At 39.6% G+C, this 23,787-nt stretch overlaps 1 protein-coding gene across 1 annotated transcript in view; it reads right to left on the reverse strand.

The window, feature by feature from the left end:
• Positions 1 to 746: 746 nt before the first annotated feature.
• myo16 (myosin XVI) overlaps positions 747 to 23,787 on the reverse strand; it is a 301,066-nt gene continuing 278,025 nt past the window's right edge. Inside the window, exons 27-31 of the mRNA XM_048598425.1 lie at positions 22,463 to 22,565; positions 10,101 to 10,197; positions 9,503 to 9,749; positions 8,390 to 8,697; positions 747 to 1,942 (exon numbers count right to left, since the gene is read on the reverse strand). Of these exons, the coding sequence (XP_048454382.1) occupies positions 747 to 1,942; positions 8,390 to 8,697; positions 9,503 to 9,749; positions 10,101 to 10,197; positions 22,463 to 22,565 (1,951 nt within the window). The remainder of the gene's footprint in view (positions 1,943 to 8,389; positions 8,698 to 9,502; positions 9,750 to 10,100; positions 10,198 to 22,462; positions 22,566 to 23,787) is intronic.

Raw genomic sequence — 23,787 nt, forward strand, 5'->3', positions numbered from 1 at the left:
GTAATCAATCAGAGAAGATAACTTTGAGATGTCTTAAAGATGGGATAAAGTATTTTATGAATGCAAGTTCTTATGAATGCAAGGTTAATTATGCAATTATTTATTAAGGGAGGACCACTTAATTTATACATTTACATATTTTTTTGTATGCAAAATGGAAAAAAATACGTTTAGTTTCCTTTGATGTTTCTTAACCATACAGATGCTATAAGCAAATAAAAACCTAAAGAACTGCTGATGCTGTAAATCAGAAACAAAAATAGAAATTGCTGGAAAAGCTCAGCAGGTTTGGCAGCACCAGTGCAGAAAAAAATCAGAGTTAACATTTCGGGTTGAGTGACCCTTCCTCAGATGGTATAACCATTAGTTGATCAATGAATCCATTTAAAAAAATGTACTCTGATGTAGCACCATTCATAATCTGGGGATATCTCACAGTGCTTTATGGTCACAACTGTACTTTATTGGGCTGCTAATTCTGTCACAATTTGATTCCATAAATCAGCATTGAGATAGATAACCAAAAACAAAATCTGTTTTGCAGATATTTTTTGAGGGATTAATATTGGGGAGGCCAGCGGGGAAAAATTCTTTGCTTTTTTTTTGTTGAACAATCCTTTAGGAATTTTTGCATCCACTTGAAAAATATTTTGTCTGATATTTCTAGCTCAGGTGTTGCACCATGATGAACATCATTATACAGATAATAATGTATAAAACCTCAGAATTATCAAACAGTGGTTAAATTACTCACTTGCTTGCTCCCGTATCTTCATCCCTACTGCTGATTTTCGAAGAAGACTTCGCCCTGAGCTGAAAAGACTGTTCAGCTCATCAAGTGGGCTGGTAATTGGCCTATTAATAGCGGAAGAGTAAGGAAATAATGATGCACTCCCTGCTGAGGAAGGTTGGCTCTTCCCAGGTTCTGTCCTGCAGCTTTTTACTGGTGAACAAGGCAATCTTGCAGAGCTCATAGAGGTCCCTCCTTGTAGGGGATTAGGTTTCTGAGGTACTTTGGGAGCATCTGTGCTCATAGCTAGTTTTCCTGTGCTGGCAAAGCAAGAGGTGGAAGTGTCTGGTGGGAAAATAAAATGTGAACTTTGTCTGTAGGGGGGTGTAGGAATTGAAGGAAGAGGAGGTGATGTTGAGGGTGGAGACATCTTTCCTGATATACTGAACACACCTACTCCAGGAGACGGTGGTGTATCACTTTCTCCTTTTTGATGGCTTGTATATGGTTGAGAGGCAGATGATATGCCGTCTGATTGCACAGAGTAATTCAAATTAGTTTCCAGAACTGGCAACCTCTTCACCTCAAGAGGTGTAAGTGGCGATTCATCAGAAGCAGGGGAACACTGTACTGGTGTTGGAGGAAATACAAGTAGAGGGGGCCGATGGGGGAGGAGGTTTGGAAATGGTGGAGGAATATCACATACTAATTCCTGGCAGCCTGCCATGGGAGGGGTGCCTGTTCTGAAGTCCTCAGGCAATGTTGGGGTTTTCATTTCTGTGCGAAGGGGAGGACAAGCTGCCTGCTTTGGAAAGAAGGAAGTACTTGAGTTGCTGTCTAGCAAACAATATTTCATTTCTTCATAAACAGATTCTCCTTGATCAGGACTCTCCACCTCTGCCAGATAATTTCCACTAGTTCCACCGGTCCCTCCCATTTCTATGTAAACAGGTTCCACATCCTCGTCTTGGGACAAATGGAGACTCAATGTGCCATAGTGGGGCCCATCAGCAGATGCGGCGCGTTGAATAGTCCCAGTGCTGTGTGCTCCTTTAGTCATTGTGCTTGTGAATTTTGGTACAGATGGTTTCCTTACATAGATCTCTTCATATGAACCTGTCAGTCTCGTGTTGGGGCTTCTTTTGGGCTTTGGTGGGGGAATCTTTTTCATTGTGCTGTAATCATCGCTGTGAGGTCTTGGTTTAGTCAAAACTGTGGATTTAAAAAAAGAAGTTGAGGTCTAAGAAGTAAAAAACAATTATTTCACTTCCTACGCTCCTGATTTACTTGAATATTTGTCAGTACAATGCGTACCACAAATGAGTTTGATATTCCTGGAGCTTTTTGCAATGATTGGATATGCACCCCTGTGTTAAACCTCTTTTTCTTATTGAAATACAGGATTTCAAAGTAACTAATCTCTCTTCAATACTGAACCTTTCTGCAATTACTTAAGTGTATATATAAGGTATTAATCTTCACATTTGACATCAGTAGGGCAAGTTGTTGGGCCGTGGGTGGGGAACAGGGTGGGTGATTAGGATTGGTGTAGTGGAGTGACCTATTAATAAAAATGTCTATTCCTAATTGCCTCCAAGGTTCAAAACCTTTCTATATATCAGATGCATAATCCTGGCTAATTCTTCTTTTCCCTGGCTAGGATTGTCAAACTTCTTGAGGCATGTCATCGAGTCACCAAGAATTAGAGCTTAATCTCTCTTGTTGCAAGCACAACTAGCAAAGAGACTGCAAGTTGTTTTCAAAGACTGAAGGTTTGATTTGAAGGCATCGTGTTAGTTTAAGAGCAGGAGATTTCAGCAATGGGCAGGATGCAGCCAAAGCATATGGAGGGAAGCCAAGGCCAAGATTTTTGATCACAGCATTTAGAAAGGACAGCGCTTGATCCCATGAGAAGCAGGTATATTATAAATAAATGAAAATGTCAGAAAAAGTTAAGTTGCAGAGGTGTTTAAAGGCAGATTTCAAAACAAAGCAACAAAGGCTCCAACATGGCTTCAGGCCCAGAATGATCACTATAAAATGTGAACTTGATGCTTGTAGTAGAGTTGTTTATATTAACGTGTAGATACAGGGTCACGTTTTCTTGGAGTTGTAAGAAGTCTGTATCCACTTAAAAATAGTGCCTGGAGTCAGATTGCAAGATTCAAAGTGGCCCCCATACAGGATAAATGTGCACGCATTGAGTCTACACACTGCACTGTTGACGTGACCCACTCCCACATGGTGATAGGAATCTCCTAGGCCCATTCCCATAACTTTTGTGGAATCCAGCTTCTCCACAACTTGTGGTCCATGCCCCCTCAGAGACATCATGACCATTGTCTGGATTGGGCAACTGACTGAGGTTAAACCAATCTGTTCATGACCTTGGTGTCACACAAGATCCTGAGATGAGCTTCCAACCTCATGTTCAGGATGGCACAAAGATTACCCATTTCCACCACCATAACATTATCCAACTTTGTCCCATCTTACCTCATCTTTTGCTGAAACCCACATCCTGTTTCATTTCGGCCTGACAAGCCTAAAATATTCCTGGTCTCCCACATTCTACCCTCCATAAATGTGACAATGTCTAAAATTCTACTGCCCTTAGCTAACTCACATAAAGTTCTGCTCCCCAGTCACCCCTGTCTCTGCGGACTTGCACTGCCTTCTAATTAAGTGTGTCTTGATTTTAAAATTCTAATCCTTGCTTTTGAGCTCCTCCCATGGCCTTTCCCCTCCCTATTTCTATAAACGCCTCTAAACATATTTAAAGCTCCAAGATATGTATGCTCCTGCCATTCTGGCTTCTTGTGCATTCCCAATTATAAATGCTGCAGAATTTCTCTACCTTGCTTTCCTCCTTTTAATTGTCTAAGCTGTTTTGAAGATAGCAAACCTAACATTGTTCAAAGAAAGGAGGGAAAAGTAATAGGAAATTACAGGCACTTAGCCCAACATCAGAAAAACAATAGAATATAATATTAAGGAGGTTTTGCCTGAGCAGTTAATCATAGAATGATTAGAATAAGTCAACATTGTTGACACATTATTTTGACTTAGAATGATCATAATTGATAGTTCACCGTCATTGGGTCAAAATCTTGAACTCCTCTCTCTATACTGTGGATGCACATACACTACATGGACTGCAGTGGTTTAAGAAGACCAAATTCTCAAGGATAATTATGAATGAACAACAAATGCTATATTTGCCAGTGAGATCCACACCCCTTGAAGAATTATCAAAAGTGATGAGATGCATACAGTGTTAAGTAATTAAAAGGAACAGAAAGCAATGTCAACAAAGACTTTTAACAGAACAAATAGGGATAAATGATTTGTAGTGGCAGAAAGATTGGCAACCAGAAGATATAGATTAATGATAAATGACAAAGGATTATGAGTGGATTTGTTTTAGCACCACAAATTATGGCTTGGAATGCACTGGCTGAAAAATAGTGGAGCAGCTTCACTGCTAACTTTCCCAAGGAAACTGGATGTAAACTTGGAAAGGAAAAACAAATGTAAGTCTATGGGAAAATAGCAAGGAAATGGGAATATTTCAAAAAGAGGCTACTTGCTCAATGGGATGAATGGTCTCTTTCTAATCTGTATGATTGTACTATATTGTATGACTAGTGGGGAAGAACCGACCTTGCATCTTTACCATGTTCTTCAGCCTACCCAAAACATACATTGAGCATTTATACCATCATTCACAGCTCAAATTTACCACAACCACCTCTTCTAGAACGGTGAACCTTGGGTTGGATACCACCAGGTCATGGAATGGAATGTACCAGATGAGTTTCCCATTTGGCTTCACAGGTGATTTGATTTGCATTGGCATGTAAAAAAGATCCAAATCACTTCATTCACTTGTGTTGCCTGACAGTCGTGTCAGGGTCAGATCCAATTCACACGATTACCACAGAAAAAAAAGGGGCAATAATAAAGTCAATAGACCATAGGCTGTCAGAATTGTTGGGATGCAATCATCGAAGCCACGATTTCAGTTATCTGATTACACATTTCCTTTTCAGTAAACCATTTAAGGTGACCTGCAAGAAACTATTTACAGAATGATAATCACCCTTTATTACAATCATCCATTGCAATCTGCTTATGGTTTGTAAGACTAAATCCATTAAAGTCAGCAAATCCATGTAATCAGATAGTATAAATCCAGATATTCTGATCTGCCTGTTGGAAATATATTTGATCTAAATTGTCACATTTATGGATCAATTTAATAAAAATGATAAGATAATACATTTGCTATTTAGCCAATGTTGTGAAAAGGTCATTTTGCATACTTAAGAGTAATCTCCTAATTAATTTTGTGATGTCTAAAACTATTATGAATTCTTAAAGACCACTTCATTACTTAATTAATTTTGTCGGATAAAGCCTGTGACTTTAATTAATTTTGACAATCTACAAGGCTACTTGCAATTCACTGACCCCAATGTTTTCACTTCATTCCACAGATGCCTAAGGCTATTTTGAATTCTTCAAGTTCACTTACTTATTAAATTAATTTTGACAAGCTTCCCCCCTCAATTTAGACTATTGAAATGCTGTTTCTGACTTCAATTAATTTATTTGGTGGACTTCCTAGCAATTCTTGGTAAAGCAACTTTAATCCCTCCACCTCTATTGAATTCTTTTCTCTGAAATTGATCTTTATTAAATGAATTTAGTAAATGCTGCTGTGTGCTGTTTTGTTGAAAAGACTTATTCTATTCCTCATTCAGTGTAAAACTGTTTTACCCACCTATTTCTTGTTGTATTTACTTAATTAATCTGTTACATTTCCCGTTCATTCTCTGCAAGCAATTTTTTTAAATTCCTGAAGCCTAACTGCTTAATTAATTCATTACTTTTTGACCTCCACACCTCGCTTTATTCAATTGTATGTAGTTGAATTTTCATTAAAAAGCACTGCTAATTTAAAAAGCTTGTGTTCATTTAAATAATTGATTCAGAAAATAAGACTACCACTCAAATAGTGCATTCACAGAACAATGGAAAGACTTCCAATTAATTTCCTCATAGGATAAGGGACGTGGGCAACAATTTCCAGAGGTGATCAGATAAATGGAATGTGAGAGATGAGTAGAGCTGAGAAAATGAGCCAGAAAGTTTTGATGGAAGAATTTCTATTGGTTTCTCTGGATATCTCCCAACAATAGTGAGAGAAACATTGGAGAAGCAAATTTTATGTGTATTATGAGGACAATCAATAATGGATTGAATGATGAGTTGGCTACTGTCTTTCACTTTCAGCGGTAGAGAATGAGGATTATATGGGGATTGTTTTCTCTTATAACGTTGGTCTATAATGCTCCTGGTGACATTGAGGAGCCCAGATCAAAGATTCAGTCACAAACCCCTGTGATATTCCCCATTTAATGAAAGGGATGAGTTTGAATTCTTGATTGGAAATCCTGGATTGCAAACTTGTTCACTGTCAAACTCAAAATCAGTGTTTATCTTTCTATGTCATTACATCAGAAGCACAAAAAGTGGTGTTTGAATTTTCCCCTTTGAACCTTTGAATAAAATATTGTATTGTGGGACCATGTTTAGGAAAATGTACTGGAATCTTATTCAAATGTGTGATCTTCCACATCCAATCTGCCTCAATATAATCTCCCCATATTCAAAACAGCAATACTGACTTCAAGGTTTTTCATCTGTTGTAACATATAAGGATGTTCTGAGATTAATAATTTCAGCATCGCAAAAGTTAAGGTTGGATAACTTTCATTTAAAAAGTTGATGCTCCAGTGAAATGCAAAGTTTGAAGAGAGAGACAGCAAAAGGAATTAATCAACACTTGCATTTACATATAATACTTTGTAGCACCTGGATGTCAAGAGTTCTTAATGGTCAATGCAACATCATTGTAATGTAGGAAGCAGCAAAGAATATTTCACATAATTGTGATCAAATTCAAGGTACTGTCGACAAACATCAAGGATGCCAGAGAAAACAAAAGTTGGTGTACTCCTTTGGCACAGAAGTTACAGCAGAAAGTACAAATGTGTAAGAGAAAGGGAAAGGGAGAGACTGAGATGAAAGGGAGATTTAAAAAGAGTGGTTAAGGATGATGCAGCTCCTTGATGAATACAAATTAACTGCCAGTAAATTGATGACAACTCTTCAGAAGATCTTCATTGGCTGTACACGACATCCTGAGGTCAGGAGAGGTGTTATTTAATTGCAAGTCTTTCTTTTTTTATATATAGTGTGAATGCTGCTGAGGACAGGACGTCATTCTCTCGTTGGTTAATTTTTTAGGTGTCAGATTTATTTCGCTGTTTATTTTGTATTTGAGAATAAATTGCATGGAATTCCTTGAAAAACAACTGGGATTAAATTAGTAAATTCATTCTTACATACAGTTGGGATTAATTAGAATGTGTGCACTATGTAAAATATTTGAATTTAGCTCTGGCACACCACAGTGGACATTATAATATTCACTGAGTGAATCATGTTGTCATTGGATTAAAGAAGTTTTATTAGCCAAATGTAAGGCCCAAATAGGAAACTGCACAGAAATGAAGTTCAGATTGCAGACACTGCTACAGCACAATAGCAGTCCCCTTCTGACCAATGGTCCCTTTGTGTGTGGCTCCATTCTGCAGCAACACAATTAGCAAATACCTTTATGGAGTTAATATGCATACATGGGATTGAGATTACAGGGTGTATTGTCTAGTGCTATGATTCTGATAACGTCTGAAACAGTTAAAACAATATTCTAATGAAGTAGAAGTAATGTTCTATTGTCCATGTTTAAATTACAGAACTTCCCTCTTTGGTATCTACATACACATGGATTTATGAAAATTGGCAGTAAGTGAAAGACACTCTCGTCCATCCCGTTTGTCCCATGGCATTATGATAGTTTTGAGATACACTGGAATGCACCGCCTCAAACAGCTGTGGAGCAGATTCAGTACTAATTGCATATATATTTGTAAGGGAAACATTTGTAGGGTTGACTTTTAGAGAAGCACATGAATATGCAAGGAATGGAGGAATATGGACCAAGGGCCAGCAGAAGAGGTTAGCTTAATTTGACATCATGTTCAACACAACATCATGGGCTGAAGGACCTGTTCCTTCACTGTACAATTTTATGTTCCAAATAGTAGGCAAGTGGGACTAATAGATGGCTCTCAAAGGGTTGGCACAGACACAGTAGGCTGAATTGCCTTCTCCTGTGCTGCTAGTTACTATGATATACATATATGTTTGTCTTGGAGACATTTACCTCAATTTCTGGATGGTGTTTACACCACTGATGGCAGTCTGGGCGCAATATTCACAATTTTCCTCAGATGCTGAGATGTTCCTAAAATGCTATTTATGTTTTGTGACATCACCATGGTACCATTATCACTTTAATTTTGCAGCTGCTGACTAGGATTCACTGCTTTCAGGAAATATCATATGAGTCTCAGTTACAGGATAAAAAGGCAATATCCTGAGAAGATACATATATCATAGACTGGCAGTTAAATCACCCATGACACTACTAAATGTCACATAAATGGACAGATTAATCATGAGGCAGATTTGTCCATTTTAGTCTAATTTTACACTATTTTCAATGCGAACAATCATTCTTCAAACCTTCATTTGTTGCTTCTTTAGAAGCCGCCGAAATGCATGCAGTCACCGCCTCATATGAAGCACTCAGTCGTGTATTGGGGTCCCGCTTTGGTTTAGGAGGAGGTTGTTTCCGTGGTGACTGCAGGCCATTGCTATCATCCATACTGAATACTGAGTGAAGGGAGGGTGATCTGATGGATGATCCAATCACAGAATGTGCCAACCCATCGACAAAGGTAGGTGCCGGCACTGAGCTCGAGAGAAAATGCTTCGCTGTTCGGCAGCCTGAAAGACTGTCTTCGTTGACCTTTCCACTCCCGTTGCCAGATCTGAAATTAAAATGATGTCCAGATGCTGATTTAGAACAATGAACCTGTTCATGCAAAAGTAATACCAGCTTTTCACACAAGCAAGCATCTAACACCCCCACTGCGAAGTGAGGGTGGAAGCACTACTCCTGTCAAACACAAATCCACAGAATGCTGGCTGTCTTCTCCTGTTCATTTCTACTCTGTACAAATTAAAACATTTTACTTATGTTAATGCACAGAAGACTTCAGGTTATGAGTCAAAATGAAACACATTTCAAAACAATTTATTATTCTGTATTGTGATGAGGGCTGAGATCCTCCCAGTGCCATCTATTTTACTGTTTGCAATTAGGAAATACAGATGACAGTAAGCACTCCCGCCAATAATGTGACTGCTGTAGATGCGGAAAGCCTCCCTGAAACAGGCGAGTAGGATGATAGAAAATGGTTAACTCTTTCACTGGAGCAAAACATTATTTAAAAGCAACCTGGCCTTTGAAGCATTCGAGTGTTAAACAGAACCTGCTCACTGGATTTGTGGCAATGCATCAACACTCAGAACATGTAACCCTTCAAGTAACATTTGATAAATCAAATCATTAAGCCTAAAAACTTTCAGTACACTGATGTATCTCAAATTTACTACAGTATTTAATTAGCATCTTTTGTCTATTAGAATAGCTCTATTTGTAATACACGAAACTATTAATCTGACTCTTCAGTGTCATTTTAACTTATATATGTAGTGGAGGTCTTTCTGGGCTTCTTACTAATCCAGTAACCATCCCTCACAATGAATGTGATATCAGAAGTTCATGCTCACCGTTTTATGGCCTGCTCGTCTCGGTATCGTGCTTCCAACTTTTCCCTCAGGTAAACTGCATTAAGTTCATTCCTGATCCTGTCATTTTCCCGTGCAATGTCAGAAGCATTTTGAATGACCAAAGAATCATATGCTTTCAGTCCCATATCTTCCGCAGACTGCAAAAAGCTTTCAACGGAGTTGACCTCTTGCTGTTTGATGTTCATCCTTTGTAGCAGCCGCTGGCGGGCTAGAAATTCTCTGACAACTACCGTTATGGAACAGAATTACGGATCCGCAGTTCACACAATAAAACATATGAGTTAATAATGCAGAAGGAAACACAATTCTGCTAACTGGTGAACTGATAATAAAAACTGTAGTCAATTAATAGCCCTGATAAATTTAATAACACTTCAGCTCCTTACACTGGATTCATTTGGTTTATTTTGTCTAGTAATTTCTGAACTGTTAAATAAAATTACAAACATACGTATTCATACATTTTTATAGAATTAAAATATTATTTTATTTAATTGTGAACATTTGAAATTAGAACATGTTATCGAGAGATTGTGAAAGCTAATAATTTGAATTATGTCATTTTAATTTTATTTACCTTTTTGGCAGATAATAATTTTCTTTTGCAAATGAAGACATTGCTCATTGAGATGATCTGTTTGCCAGTGCTTCATAAACACTTCACTCTGGCTCATCTGAATAAAAACAATGGGAGTTTTATTAGTCAAAGTCTCCTTCCTGTACAATGATGATTTGTAATGTGCCACTGTAATGCGTTCAAAGGGAGCTACAAACAATGTGTAAAAGTTTATGCAAACCCTATTATCTGATATTAATTAGTTCTGCAAACTGTGCTGTGTTTGTGGCAACAGGGGATTAAGATTTCTGGAGCTTTAGGCATCAAGGACATTCAGGGTCACTCCACAAAAAAAAAACTTCTCAATCAGGGCATCAAGGTAGAACATTGTCTAGCCTCAGGGAAAATGCCTGAAAGGTGCTAATTTGTTTATATGGTATTGATGGTTTTCTGCTCAATATTAGCCCTGAACAGCGAGTAATCTAAATGCCTACAATATTGGTATGACTCAAATCCAGCCAGAGCACTTATATAATATATTTCAATTAATGTGAGATAGCAAGAAATGATCCATCATAAGATACCAACTAAGTTATGATTCACCAGAGAAGTTATTTTTCTTGCAGAACCAGAAGAAAGGGAGGTCAGAAGTCACACAACACCAAGTTATAGTCCAACAGGTTTATTTAAAATCACAAACTTTTGGAGCGTATGGTTTCAGACATTGACCACCCCAGTCCAACACTGACGCCTCCACATCAGGAAAGGAAGGTCAAAGTGGCCTTGGGTGTGCAGGTTCATAGTTCCTTGAAAGTGGAGTCGCAGGTATACAGGGCAGTGAAGAAAGCATTTGGTACGTTTACTTTTATTGGTCAGTGCATTGAGTTTCGTAGTTAATAGTCAAAGTCTTTTCCCCAGGGTAGGGGAGTCGAAAACTAGAACGCATAGGTTTAAGGTGAGAGGAGAAAGATTTAAAAGGCACCTAAGGGGCAACTTTTTCACGCAGAGGGTGGTGTATATATGGAATGAGTTGCCAGAGGAAGTGGTGGAGGTTGGTACAATTACAACATTTAAAAGGCATCTGAATGGGTGCGTGAATAGGAAAGGTTTAAAGGATATGGGCCAAATGTTGGCAAATGGGACTAGATTAATTTAGACAACAAGGTGCAGGGCTGGATGAACACAGCAGGCCAAGCAGCATCATAGGAGCAGAGAGGCTGACGTTTCGGGACTAGACCCTTCATCTCCAGCATCTGCAGTTCCTACTATCTCTAGATTAATTTAGGGTATCTGGCCGGCATGGACGAGTTTGAAAGAAGGCTCTGTTTCCGTGCTGTACATCTCTATGACTCTACGACAATGTGAGGAGCAGAATGAATAATCCAGTTTATTGCACATCAGCATTGATCAGTTACCATGGAACTGGGTGGGGTTGTAACATAATCTGCCAAAAACTGTCACCCTTTACTTCAGAGGTTCTCCAAACTTGGAAATGTGGAGACACCATGGGAAATATGGAACTGCCAAACTGTAAGTGCACATTTTCATGCACACAAAATCTCACAGCTTAGTCTTAGTTCCTGTGCACTGTACTTCCCGAAATGGATAAGCATTGGTGATCGTAAATCCTCTTTACTTGTGTTGTAATCCAGCTTTCATGTAAATGACCTATATTTAATCAGGATATTAACGATGTATTTGGTATACTTAAGAAGGGCTGGTGGGATTTCAGACAGCAAACAAAGTAGTCCAGGTTTTCTTGCATGCCTTAGATGGAGTTTTAAATCATGGAGTTTTAGCATGTAGCTTCTGTCCCTGATTCACTTACCATCAGACAGGGACAGCTCCGAAGTAGACTGTAAGATCAGATATATACAATCTGATCTACAATCCAGGGGTAAGGATAGGAGGCGTAGTACCAGTGACCCACAAACCTGGGAAGGGAGTGGATCAGATCCACAGCTGTGAGTACAGAGTATCTGATCCAGTGGGAGATGGTGGGGTGATCTTAGGCCCCTGATTGTGTTGTCCTTTGCCAGTCGAGTCCAATGTGCATCCCGAGGAAGTCTTGTTTTCTCACACTGGATGAAAACACCCTGTTAAAGGCAAACTCACATCAGGGGAAGCTTTATCATCTTGCAGGAGAGCTTGGTGTATTTTTATGGGGTGCACAGGGCATTAGTGAGGCTGATCTGGTCCGACGATCTGAGCTTATGAACCAAGCGAAAGCACGCCTGCTGTTCCTGGGCCACACAAAGTTAAGGGGGGGAGGGTGATAAAACATTAAACCTCCCTCCATAGCTGTCTAGCTTCCTGGCTGAAAGTTGCTGAGGTTAAATTAGATGTTCAGAACCTCATTAAAACATTCAACTTTCCCATTCAGCCTCATGAACTGGTTTGGCTGCCTGCTACTTCCCCACCTCTGCTATTTCTAGAAGACAGCAAGTTGGGGTTGAGTTAGAGGTGCTTAAAACCTTTAAATCTCCAATTTGATCCCAGTCACACATTTTTGGATGGCAGCTTTCACCTGCAATATTTTAGTGATTTAATGTTTACTTTTCATGTTTGTATTTGGCATGACCGCTGAGAGGTTACATCACATTCAAGGCTTTGATTTACTGTCAGATATAGCTAAGAGAAAAATTAATTGCCGAATGGCTTTTGCGGTTAAATACTTCAGGTTTGATATTCCATTCTCGGTGCCAAAGTGCTTACCAACACCTCATTGAGCCATCCTTCTGGGATTTTCTTTGTGTAGCTTCAGTATGTGTGTACAGCAAATTCTTGGCCCATGTTGACTGCTCTGGTCAGAGATTTTTTTTTGTGTGAAGGAAGTCGGGAGATGATGATGAGGAACAAAGTACAGCCGAAGCTTTTCAGGTTTGCGCTCCAGCTTAAACTTCTTGCAGAGCAGAAACTGGAAGTGGTTATGTGATAATGCAGACCACTTCTATTTTTAGCAGTTGGTGGGACAGTATTTCTGTGAGAAGGGTTGGTAGTTTGTTTTATTCTGTGACCACAGGTCATCCTGGAAACATGCACATTACACTCTGCAGCAATCGACTGCAGGACAATGATAACACTCCTCATCCAGAAGTCAAAGATCATGGGCGCAGATGGAGGGTACAGGCATATGGCTGAGAAACAGTTGTTGAGGCATTTTCTGGATCCCAAATGAATCCCTGAAGGAAACTGAGCACAGAAATTAAGGCCAACACTCCAGTACATGGAGCAAGGGTTTCACCATTGGTGGCATTTCTTTTAGAGGAGATGTTAAATCAAGGTCCCATTTGTCCTACCTGGGGAGAGGGGAGAGGGTACAAAGACACTATTTTGAAAAAGACCAACATGCCCTAGCTGATAATTGTCCCTTAATCAACATTACCAAAAACAGATTGCAAAATAACTCCACAGAGGCCAGTATACCGTCACCAAGTCACCATTTATTTACACATGGAAAGTCCTTGACACTAGTCCAGCTTCCTCAGAGCCAGCTCCCAGAGTGTCAGGTCTGATACTCCTGTTTATATCTGTCAGCCAGGACTCCCTGATTGGACCAGATTAACAGCCCCAATCAGAGAGCTCATATTCTATGATGTCCAACTGGCTGACCTCATTAAAATCACTGCAGATTGTGTTTGGATTGAAATGTAATTATGTAGAAATGTCTATCCTAGTCTGACATACTCATGGGACCTCTATCATGAGGCAAACACTCTGCAGGCAGGCATCTTAAGCTTCAATTTAATAAAGTCCGTGTATTGAGCACACTGTTGTGTTGTAAACTCAAACCAGTCTGGTCACTATCACATTACTGTCTGTGGGAGTTTCACTGTGTACATTTTGTTGCTAATATTCTAACATTAAAACAGTGACTATACTTCAGAATTATTTCATTGGCTGTAAAGCACTTCAATTGTGAAAAGCACAATATAAATGCAAATGTTTATTTTTTTAACGTAATAAAAAGCTCCAAAAGGAGCTTTCTTGAACAAAACCGGACAGAGCACAAAATGAGTTAGTACAGATGAGCAAATGCTTTTTAAAAGATTTTTTAAGGAGAATCTTAAAGGAGGAAGATAAAAACACAAAGAGATTTAAGGAGGGAACTCCAAAGCTCAGGACTGTGGCAGCTGAAGTCATAGCTGTCAATCATGTAGCAATCAAAACTGATGCGGCTAAAATTGCCAGGACTGGAGGAGCATAAGTATTTTAGAGGGATGTAGGAGCCCAGTTGCCAAAATCTTCATGGTGGAAGCCATGCACCACATGACAACACTCAGTGCTTGTTCAGAATCCTCCATTGTCTATGCAAGATTTGGCATGATCTCTGCCAGAGTTTCCTTTGCCCCTCTCTGTATGTCTAGCAGCCTTATTCCTGCTGAGATCAGAGTCTTATCATGTCTCAGCATGGGCCTGATCCTCAGCAGTTCTCTCACTGTCATTGACCCTAACTGACACTGCCACCTTCAGCTGCTGGGACATATCTGTGAAGTGATTATCAGCATATTCTGCTGGTTCTATATGCAAACTCTCCAAAACCCCTGAGTGTAACTGATCAGGTGGAGGATAAGGGAGGGGCAAGTGATGGTGCGACCTTTGCATCTTCACAAGAGGTGGAGTCACATATTTCTGTTTTGGTTTTCTTTCCTATGGTGATGATTTGTTTTAGAGAAAAACAAGGAGGACATTAAGGGAACGTTCAGTGCATCACTGCAGTTTCATACTTTCCCTAGTGTCAAAGTTTCAACATCAGTGTGAAATCATTCTCATTATGTTTGCAGTGTAGTCCAGACCCACTATCTACTGTGGATTGTTCCCTCACATGTCTACCAGCTCCAAGTCTTCCTCTTCATAAGGCTTTCACACTTTGAGATTGACTATTCCTACTCGGGGCTTGACCCTCACTGAAGGTCTTTTTAGTCCACATGGAGGAATGGAAATATAGAGCCAGGTCAAGGAACATTCAGATCCCTTGACCCATGGTGCCTGTGCCACATACAGTCCACACATTCTAACTGAGGCCTAATCACTATATAACATGCAATTGGTATTCGGTCCAGTTTCCCTTGTCATGCATTGACAGCTACACATTTCCCACTATCGATTGTTAGTCACTTACATCTCCATGAACAACTATTCACTCTCTGAGCCAGATCACTATACACTCTGTTGTCTGTCCAACTGTTCTTTGCTTTCTTTGGGCCCTATCCGCAAACATCATTTACTGCTTACCCCCTGTCCCAACCCTTTCTTCTGCATACAAAATGACATTTTCCTAGCTACCATCAGTTACAAGGAAGGGTCACCGGACCCAAAATTTTAACTCTGATTTCTCTTCACCGATGCTGCCAGACCTGCCGACCTTTTCCAGCAACTTTTGTTTTTGTTACACATTTCCTTTCTTGGCTTCTATCCCATCTTGGTAAGTCCCTTGGCTTGATAGTATCATGGTAGACTGAAGCAACACAAGAAAGTACAGAAAGTTGTGAACACAGCCCAGTCTATCACGTAAGATAGCCTTCCATCTATTGACTCCATCTACACTTCTCGATGCCTCGGGGAGACAGCCAACATAATCAAAAATCCCTCCCACTCCAGTTATAATCTCTTTCAATCTCTTATGTTGGGCAGAAAATACAGAAGCTTAAACACATGTACCAACAGATTCAAGAATAGCTGCTTCCCCACGGTTATCAGACTTCTGTAAGAACTTCTCAAAATTTAAATTTAAATGTTGACCTCATTCTTTGTGCACCTTCTCTGTAGTCGTAACATTGTATTCTTCGCTCTGTTCTCTTACTCTAATACATTTTGTATGGTATCATCAGTCTGTACTACTTACAAAACAAAACTTTTCACTGTACCTAGGTACATGTCACAATAATAAATTAAATCAAATGAAATCATATCAACTTATCCTGGTGACTGGAGGAGGTAATTGCTTCTGTTATAGCACTGCACTCACATTTGTGTCTGTACACAGTGGTTGTTCACATCCTCTGTAATCCCTGTTAAGGCCAATTTGGTCAAGCAGGATGATTTCCTATTGTCATTTCTGTGGCAGCACAACTCCCAGGATTCTTAAACAACCTGGGACAAAAAAAAATTCAATGACCCTGTAGATGAAGGATCCATAATCAAACTTGGCACCATTTCTTCTTGGCTTCAGGAGATAGATGCTTGCAGTGCCAGGCTTTCATTGAACCCCTGACCTGAAATTGAGTAACATATTTGCAGGGACAGAGAGTTCTACCATTCAATTCCACTTAAGCCACAGTCTGACACATTTCTGTCAATAGTCTATACATATTTGTTTAAGTTTTACTTACAATAAACTAGTTATTTGTAGTTGGTAAAGGAAGTCAGGCCAAGCTTTATTTTGGGGGAGGCGATAGCCTAGTGATATCATTGCCGGACTGTTCATCTAGAGACCCAGCTAAAATTCTGGGGACCAGATTCGAATCCTGCCACGGCAGATGGTGGAGTTTGAATACAATAAACACCTGGAATTAAGAATCTAATGATGACCATGAATCCATTGACGATTGTTGGAAAAACCCATCTGATTCACTAATGTCCTTTAGGGAATGAATCTGCCATTCTTACCTGGTCTGGACTACATGTGACTCCAGACCCACAGCAATGTGGTTGACTCTTAACTGCCCTCTGGGCAATTAAGGATGGGCAATAAATGCTGCCTAGCCAACAATGCCCTCATCCCATGAATGAATAAAAAGGTAATGCTGAATGAGTTATAGTCTTGCCATGTCACCATCTGGTTAAATTTCAAATTTGTTGTGAGCAGTGGAGCCAGGGGAACTAGAAAGGATTTGGTGCACCCCTGTAACTGCAGCTGTAACACTATGCCAAAGTTACTCCATGGAGTATTAACATTAACTCGTAAATAATGTATTACAGGCTAAAATTATCAATCTATTTAATATATTTAAATAAAATATATAAAGGTCCAAAAAAGATAATTTGAGGCAACACTATAATAGAGACAAGTATCCTTTAAAAGGTCAGTCAATTACTACCATTATCTTTTTCATAGAAAAAGCCTTTTGAAGTCTAAATGCACAAATAGTCCAATAGCTGCATAGCTGGAATGCCTTTAGGTTTTTGGAGTAAAATGGTAAAGCATATGTTAATGACATATATGATGCTATGATTCTAACAGCAGCAATCACATCCCATCAAAACGCTGACAAGTAGAATGGAAGACCTGTCCTAGAGAGCTGACATAAAAAGATCAATATTTTGTAAGATTGTATGTAAATAAAGGAGTTCATAGAGGGTTGGGTAATTAGTTAGACTCTTAGATAAGGTGGAGACAGAGAAGCAGCACACTTGGAGTTGGGATAGTAAAGTGAAAAAAAAGCAGCTTCTACAATGTTAGTTTGAATTTCAGGACACCAGCTTGTGAGGACACAGCAACTTGGGGTTGTATCTATGCAAAGTAGATCAATCCACTGTGTCTACTCAAACCACTTTGAAGTCAGTTCTTCTGTTTCAAAATGTATCGCCTTTGATCAATATTTCCCAGTTACCAACTTGAAGATCAACATGGAAGGTGCTTATGCAGATATACCGTTGAGCTCAGATGAGGAGTAAGATGAATAGTTGCAACGGTACCCACAGCAGTAGCAGCAATAGTGTCTCTTCAACCACTGATGCAATGAGGAGAGGGGATGAGAAAAAACTCCAGTGTAAGACAGGGACTTGTACAGTGCCTCAGGTGGCTCAAACCTCCCTGTTAGATATCACTGATATTTCCAGCCTCTTAGAAGAAGATCACTTGCTAAATATGCCAAGGTATTGTGGGCATGCATGGCTATGTAATCACCATTGTACGTTCTTCACCTCCTTTCAGACTCCTCCCAGGGATCTGCAGGTGATATCTGCAAAATCTCAAATCCAGCTGCCACAAGTGCATCTTATTGGAGATTGTCGACATATTTGCCGGGATCAGTATTTACCTACATTCTCAGATGCTAAGGTCAGTCTGAATAAATGGGCCCTCTGCTTTGCCACTCTGACAGGTATGCACAGATCCCAAGAGTCATTGCTTTTACACACTGGCAATCTGGATTACCCTAGAGTTTTAATGAAATGAAAGGAATTCTACTCTGTAAATGTTCACCTTGTCTGCAACCAGCAAATTTTCACAATTCATGTCAGTGAGAGATTCCTGGGGAGCTGCCATGATGCCTTTGTTCAGCATCAGTTCAGCTTTGCTGAGATACTCACAGCTGAAAGCAGAGTTAACAGATGGTTCCTTGGAGATAAGAGGTTACTTTTTGAAGAGGTGATTGATGACATGTACGTGATGCCCAGGAAAGGTAGAACAGAAACCACATGAGCACCAGAATTGTAACAGAGCAAAAACTCAGGATGTGATTTACAGTGAGACTTTCAATGTGCATCAACAATAAGTACACCAAGAATAACATTAGTGTACTGTGCCTTACTCAATGTTGTACAGCAGCAGGGACTGAAGTTCCAGAAGAAGGGAGATACTGAGCTGTCTGCCTCTACAGAGGAAGGGGAGAAGGATCCTGATGTGGTATTCACACACATGACTGCCAGAGGTGTCTGCAATGGCCTGTTTCATGTTTTCCACATTTAAAATGAGGAAGCTACCTAGAAACTAGGGAGAGGTGGTGCCATAATGGCAATGTCACTAGACTAGCAATCCAGTAACTCTCGCTAATATGATGGGGATGTGGGTTCGCATCCCACAATGGGAGTTGGTGAAATTTGAATTCAATGAAAATCTGGAATAAAAATAAATATTCTGATGGTGACCATGTAACCACTAAATTCATAAATTTCTGATTCACGAATGTCCTTTAGGGAAGAAAATCTTACCTGGTCTGGCCTACATATGACTCCAGACCCCCAGCAATGTGGTCGACTCAATTAGGGGTGGGTAATAAATGCTGATGCAGCTAACGATGCCCACATTCCGTGAACGAATAAAAAATTGAGAAAACCCGTCGTCCCTTTCACAATGCTTGTCTTCAACTCTTGCCACTCAGGAAACAAATTAGCAGATGGCAGGCAGGAGGTGGCCATTCAGCCCTTCAAGCCTGCTCCACCATTCATCACGACCATGGCTGATCATCCAACTCAGTAGTCTAATCCTGCCTTCTCTCCATAACCTGTGATCCCATTCACCCCAAGTGTAATATCAAGCCGCCTCTTGGCTATTGTCAATGTTTTGGCATCAACTACTTCCTGTGGTCATGCATTCTATAGGTTCACCACTCTTTGGATGAAGAAATGTCTCCTCATCTCCGTCCTAAATGGTCGACCCCGAATCCTCAAACTGTGACCCCTGGTTCTGGCCACACCCACCATCAGAAACATCCTCCCTGCATCTATCCTGTATAGTCCTGTTAGAGTTTTATAAGTCATTATGAGATCCCCCCTTATTTGTCTGAACTCCAGCGATAACAATCCCAACCTAGTCAATCTCTCCTCATATGTCCGTCCCGCCATCCTCAGAATCAGGCTGGTAAACCTTTGCTGCACTCCCTCAACAGCAAGATGTGGTCTGCTAGCATCAAGTCAATGTTATATATATATAGATATATATAATGCAGCTGTGTGGTATTTACTTCCGTCAGCAGGAAATCCCCATTTTCATCAGCAGTGATAGTAAATCTGAGACCCAGCTTACTTCCAAGGCCTCCTCTTCTACAATTATCAAAGCAAAGATTACTAGAGGACCACATCCAATTTTCCACCTCTCCCTGGTGCTCTATTTTTTCGTAAGGAGAGTAAGAACAGAAATATGACTAAGAAAGATAGGATATTGTGAGAATTTAGAAGGATAACATTTGTAGATAGTCATTCAGAGATTGGTCTGACATTGTCTTAAGATGAGAATGATTCCAATTTCTGGTAGGGATGTGAAGGAGCCTTGACATAGAGGTTTGGGTGCATCTGCAGATTCAACTGGTGTATGGACTAATGTGCAGGGGAATGCTTAAGAAAGTAGAATTGGCATAAAATGCATAACAGGATATAGTTGAATATGACATACCACTTAACATTCTTTGTCCTGGGAGTTTCATTCAACATCTTGTGGTACTGCTCTGCTACATCTCATAACCATGTTTGTTCATTCCAATTGGTTATGAACCCAAGAAGCAATATGCAAATACATGGCTATTTTAACAAACTGCTCACAAGCATGGGATCCCTATAGTGTGGGCCATTTGATCCATTGAGTCCACACTGACCCTCCAGAGAGCATTCCCCATGGCTAATCCACTAACCTACACATCCCTGACCCTTCCAGGCAACTTAGCATGGCCTAGCCACCTAACCTGCACAACTTTGGACTGTGGGAGGAAACTCACACTGATGTGGGGAGAATGTGAAAACTCCACACAGTCATCGAGGCTGGAATCAAACCCGGGTCCCCAACACTGTGAGGCAGCAGTGCTAACCACAGAGCCACTGTGCCATCCTTGTTGAAAATGCATTGTTGAAATGCCTACATTATTGACACTGCTGGATTCCTTCACAACAAATGGGTTGGAAAGTTAAAATCAAGCCCAAGCTTTCTGAAGCATTTCAACTTGCCAAAAAAAAGTATTGAATTTGAAATCCACTTACAGTAGTAAAAAAACTGAAGTCTTGAATATTCTCACACACAACTAAAGGTTGTTAGAGATAGAAATGTCTGAAATTCATGCTGGTACTAACAGTATGTTTTCCTTTATAAAGCTGGTCAAATACTAGCACTAGGTGACAAATTGAGAAGAGAACAGAACAGCAATGTTGGAAACCCTTTCAAAGGCAATAATACTCAATTTTATGCTTGGCAAGGAGAAAACTAATAACTACAGGAAAATCTTTGAGGCTTAAGTCTTGTTTGAAGCACAGGTTAGAAAATCAGATGGTAATGTCAATCCACCAAACTGTGACATTTCCGATTTTCTGCTAATTCATTTTAATCATCAGAGAATCAGGTGTTCTGTGAGCACAGACCTTTGTGTCTGGTACTATACTGTACTCTTGTCAAGTGAAACTCTGTGCTGGAAGCAGAGACTTGCAAAATCTAACCTCAGATTTTCATTGAAAACAAGAATTGACTAAAGAAATAATAACATTGAAATAACTCTTCAGAGGCCAGCATCCCATCACCAGTCACACTTTATTTACAAATGCATCGTCATTGACAATAGCACTGCCTCTCAGTGGGTCAGGCATTGAGTGGCTCCCTGACTGGACCAGACTAACAGCCTCAACCAGCAAACTCATATTCTATGGGGTCCAACTTGTTGACCTGGTACAATCACTACAAACAGCTGAATCAAAATTGTTTAGTTAATTGAAGAAAAACACTAATGGACCATTAAAGATTGAAAACTTATCCAGGGTAGATACATTTTCCACGTAGCAAAATAATTTCTCATCATTCTCTACATACTGCAAATTCTGGTATCTTTCTCCATTCGAACTTCAATTGAAAGACAATACTACCCCTGGAAAAAGCTAAAACAAAATCAAAAAAATGCAGGAAACACTCAGCTAGCCTGGCGGTGGTTTTATAGAGAAATGTCAAGGTCATTGACCTGAAACATCAATCATGTTTATTTCTCCACAAATGGTACTGTGCCAGCAGACTGATTCTTGCAGTTTGTTTTTCTGTACCACATTTCTAGCAGCTGAAGATTTTTTTCTTGCTGTTAGTATTACGGCACAATTCTAAACTGAAGGTTTTATATGTGTTTTAATAATTGTCCATTTATTTATACTCGATCGCACAAATTTGTATTGACTGCCACATTATAAAGGCTGATTGCTTGTGCAGCTGCTTCCAGGGAGCACTGGTGATAGCTTTGCTGGTCTTGGGATGTGACCGATTTCATCAAGGCAGCAATTACAATCAATTCCAAACTGTTTTGACACTGTTAAGAGTAAACCACAGAGCATGAGACTCATGTCATGTTGATGTTAAGATCATCTGAGAGTGGCAGCACCGTCCCTGATGTATAATAAAGTATCAGTTTAATTTTTGTACCAATCTGGCAACTTTCATGGTCAATGGTTGGTGTCAGACCACAAATTAACTGCTTTATTGAGCTCATAATTTGTAGTGGTTGGACATGAATTCAGTTTTGCTGATGGACCTGTGATTTTGTGAGTAGTTCTCCCTGACAGCACTGTTTTTGGAGACCTCAATTTGTGATCTAGATATTTGCGTTGATCAGCAGCTGAATCAATATAAGCTAGATGCTGGATGCATGTCTTCAAGGTGGCAATATTTCTATTTTAATCTATATAACGGCACATACATGCCACACCAGTTGTAATGCAGTCACCATAAAAAAAGCATAGTTCACACTTTAACAGTCACCTACCTGCCATCCCTGTAATTTACATTGTTGGAGGATGAGGCAACACTTCTCTTCTGCAGAAAGTTTTTTTCTGTCGCCCAGTATTATGTCAACCAGAACTCTGTACCTGCGTGGAAAGTAGAATACAAAATCAGAAATTTTCATGATTCGTTCTTCCTTTATTTTGGATGACATTGCCATGAAGTGCTGCTCTAAATCCCTTTCCACTTGACTGCCTTGAGAATCATACAAGATACTTGTTCGCAGGTTAGTTTATTAACATTTTGTGAGGAGACAGAAAGAAATCCAAACTATTGGAAGTCATAATTGGATCACAGATATACTAGCGTTTGGCTCTTGGCAACCCTGTATTGTGATTTTCTGGCTAAAAATGCATGACTTACACATTGGGTTTGATTTATTTTGTTTGTTGTGATTTGAGTTATTGTTGTCACATGTACCCAAGTACAGTGAAAAGTTCTGTTTTGTGAGCAGTACAGGCAGATCATAACAAACAAGGACATCCAGATCATAGGGTGCTTAGACAGAGCAAGGCATCCAAGATTATGACTGCACAGGAGGTGCACAAAAGCAAGGTAGACATTAGATTAAAATTAGAGGGGTCCATTTAGCAGTCTAATAACAGCAGGGAAGCTGTTCTTGAACATGTTGGTACGTGTGTTCAAGCTTCTATATTTTCGGCTTGATGGAAGATGTTGGAAGATACTTACATCCAGGTTTGTAGTCTTCAAATATTCCAAACATCTAGTATCTTCAGGAAACTAAAGTAGCATACATGAAGAAAATAAGTAGCACTTCTGAAGTCACTTTGCAGGTGACATTCTATGATATTTGAGAATGGATACTCAAATTGTTTAGTGGATACGTTGTGTCAAGTATTCACTTAAGAATCTATCTCAAATGACACAGATACTTCTGAAGCTGTGAAGTTAGCTGAGTATGTATAGACAGCCAACAAAATTCCTCACCTTCCAATGTAGAATTCATTTCAGCTTTTGCATGGTTTTAGAGAAGGTGATTATAACTGATTCCTGGAAATTCCAGCATAACATATCCATTGTGAACAGAATAAGGAGGATAAAGGAATTAAGGTGATAAAAGTTTTGACAAATAGAAAATTGTGGGAGAATAGAATTATAGCTCATCAAAAACCTTATCTTTGCATGTTTACTCTTACCTGTAAGTATTACTCATGTAAGAAATGTGATCACTGTACACAAATCCTTCAGTATTCTTATTCGTTTAATGTATTTTTTTGTTTGGAGAATGTCCACAAAGAAGCTAATGAGCTTGTTTTTTTCCCATTTAGTGAATTTGCAAAGAAGAGA

The sequence above is a fragment of the Rhincodon typus genome, chromosome 6 (assembly GCF_021869965.1).
Source record: "Rhincodon typus isolate 14 chromosome 6, sRhiTyp1.1, whole genome shotgun sequence".
Lineage (NCBI taxonomy): Eukaryota > Metazoa > Chordata > Chondrichthyes > Orectolobiformes > Rhincodontidae > Rhincodon > Rhincodon typus.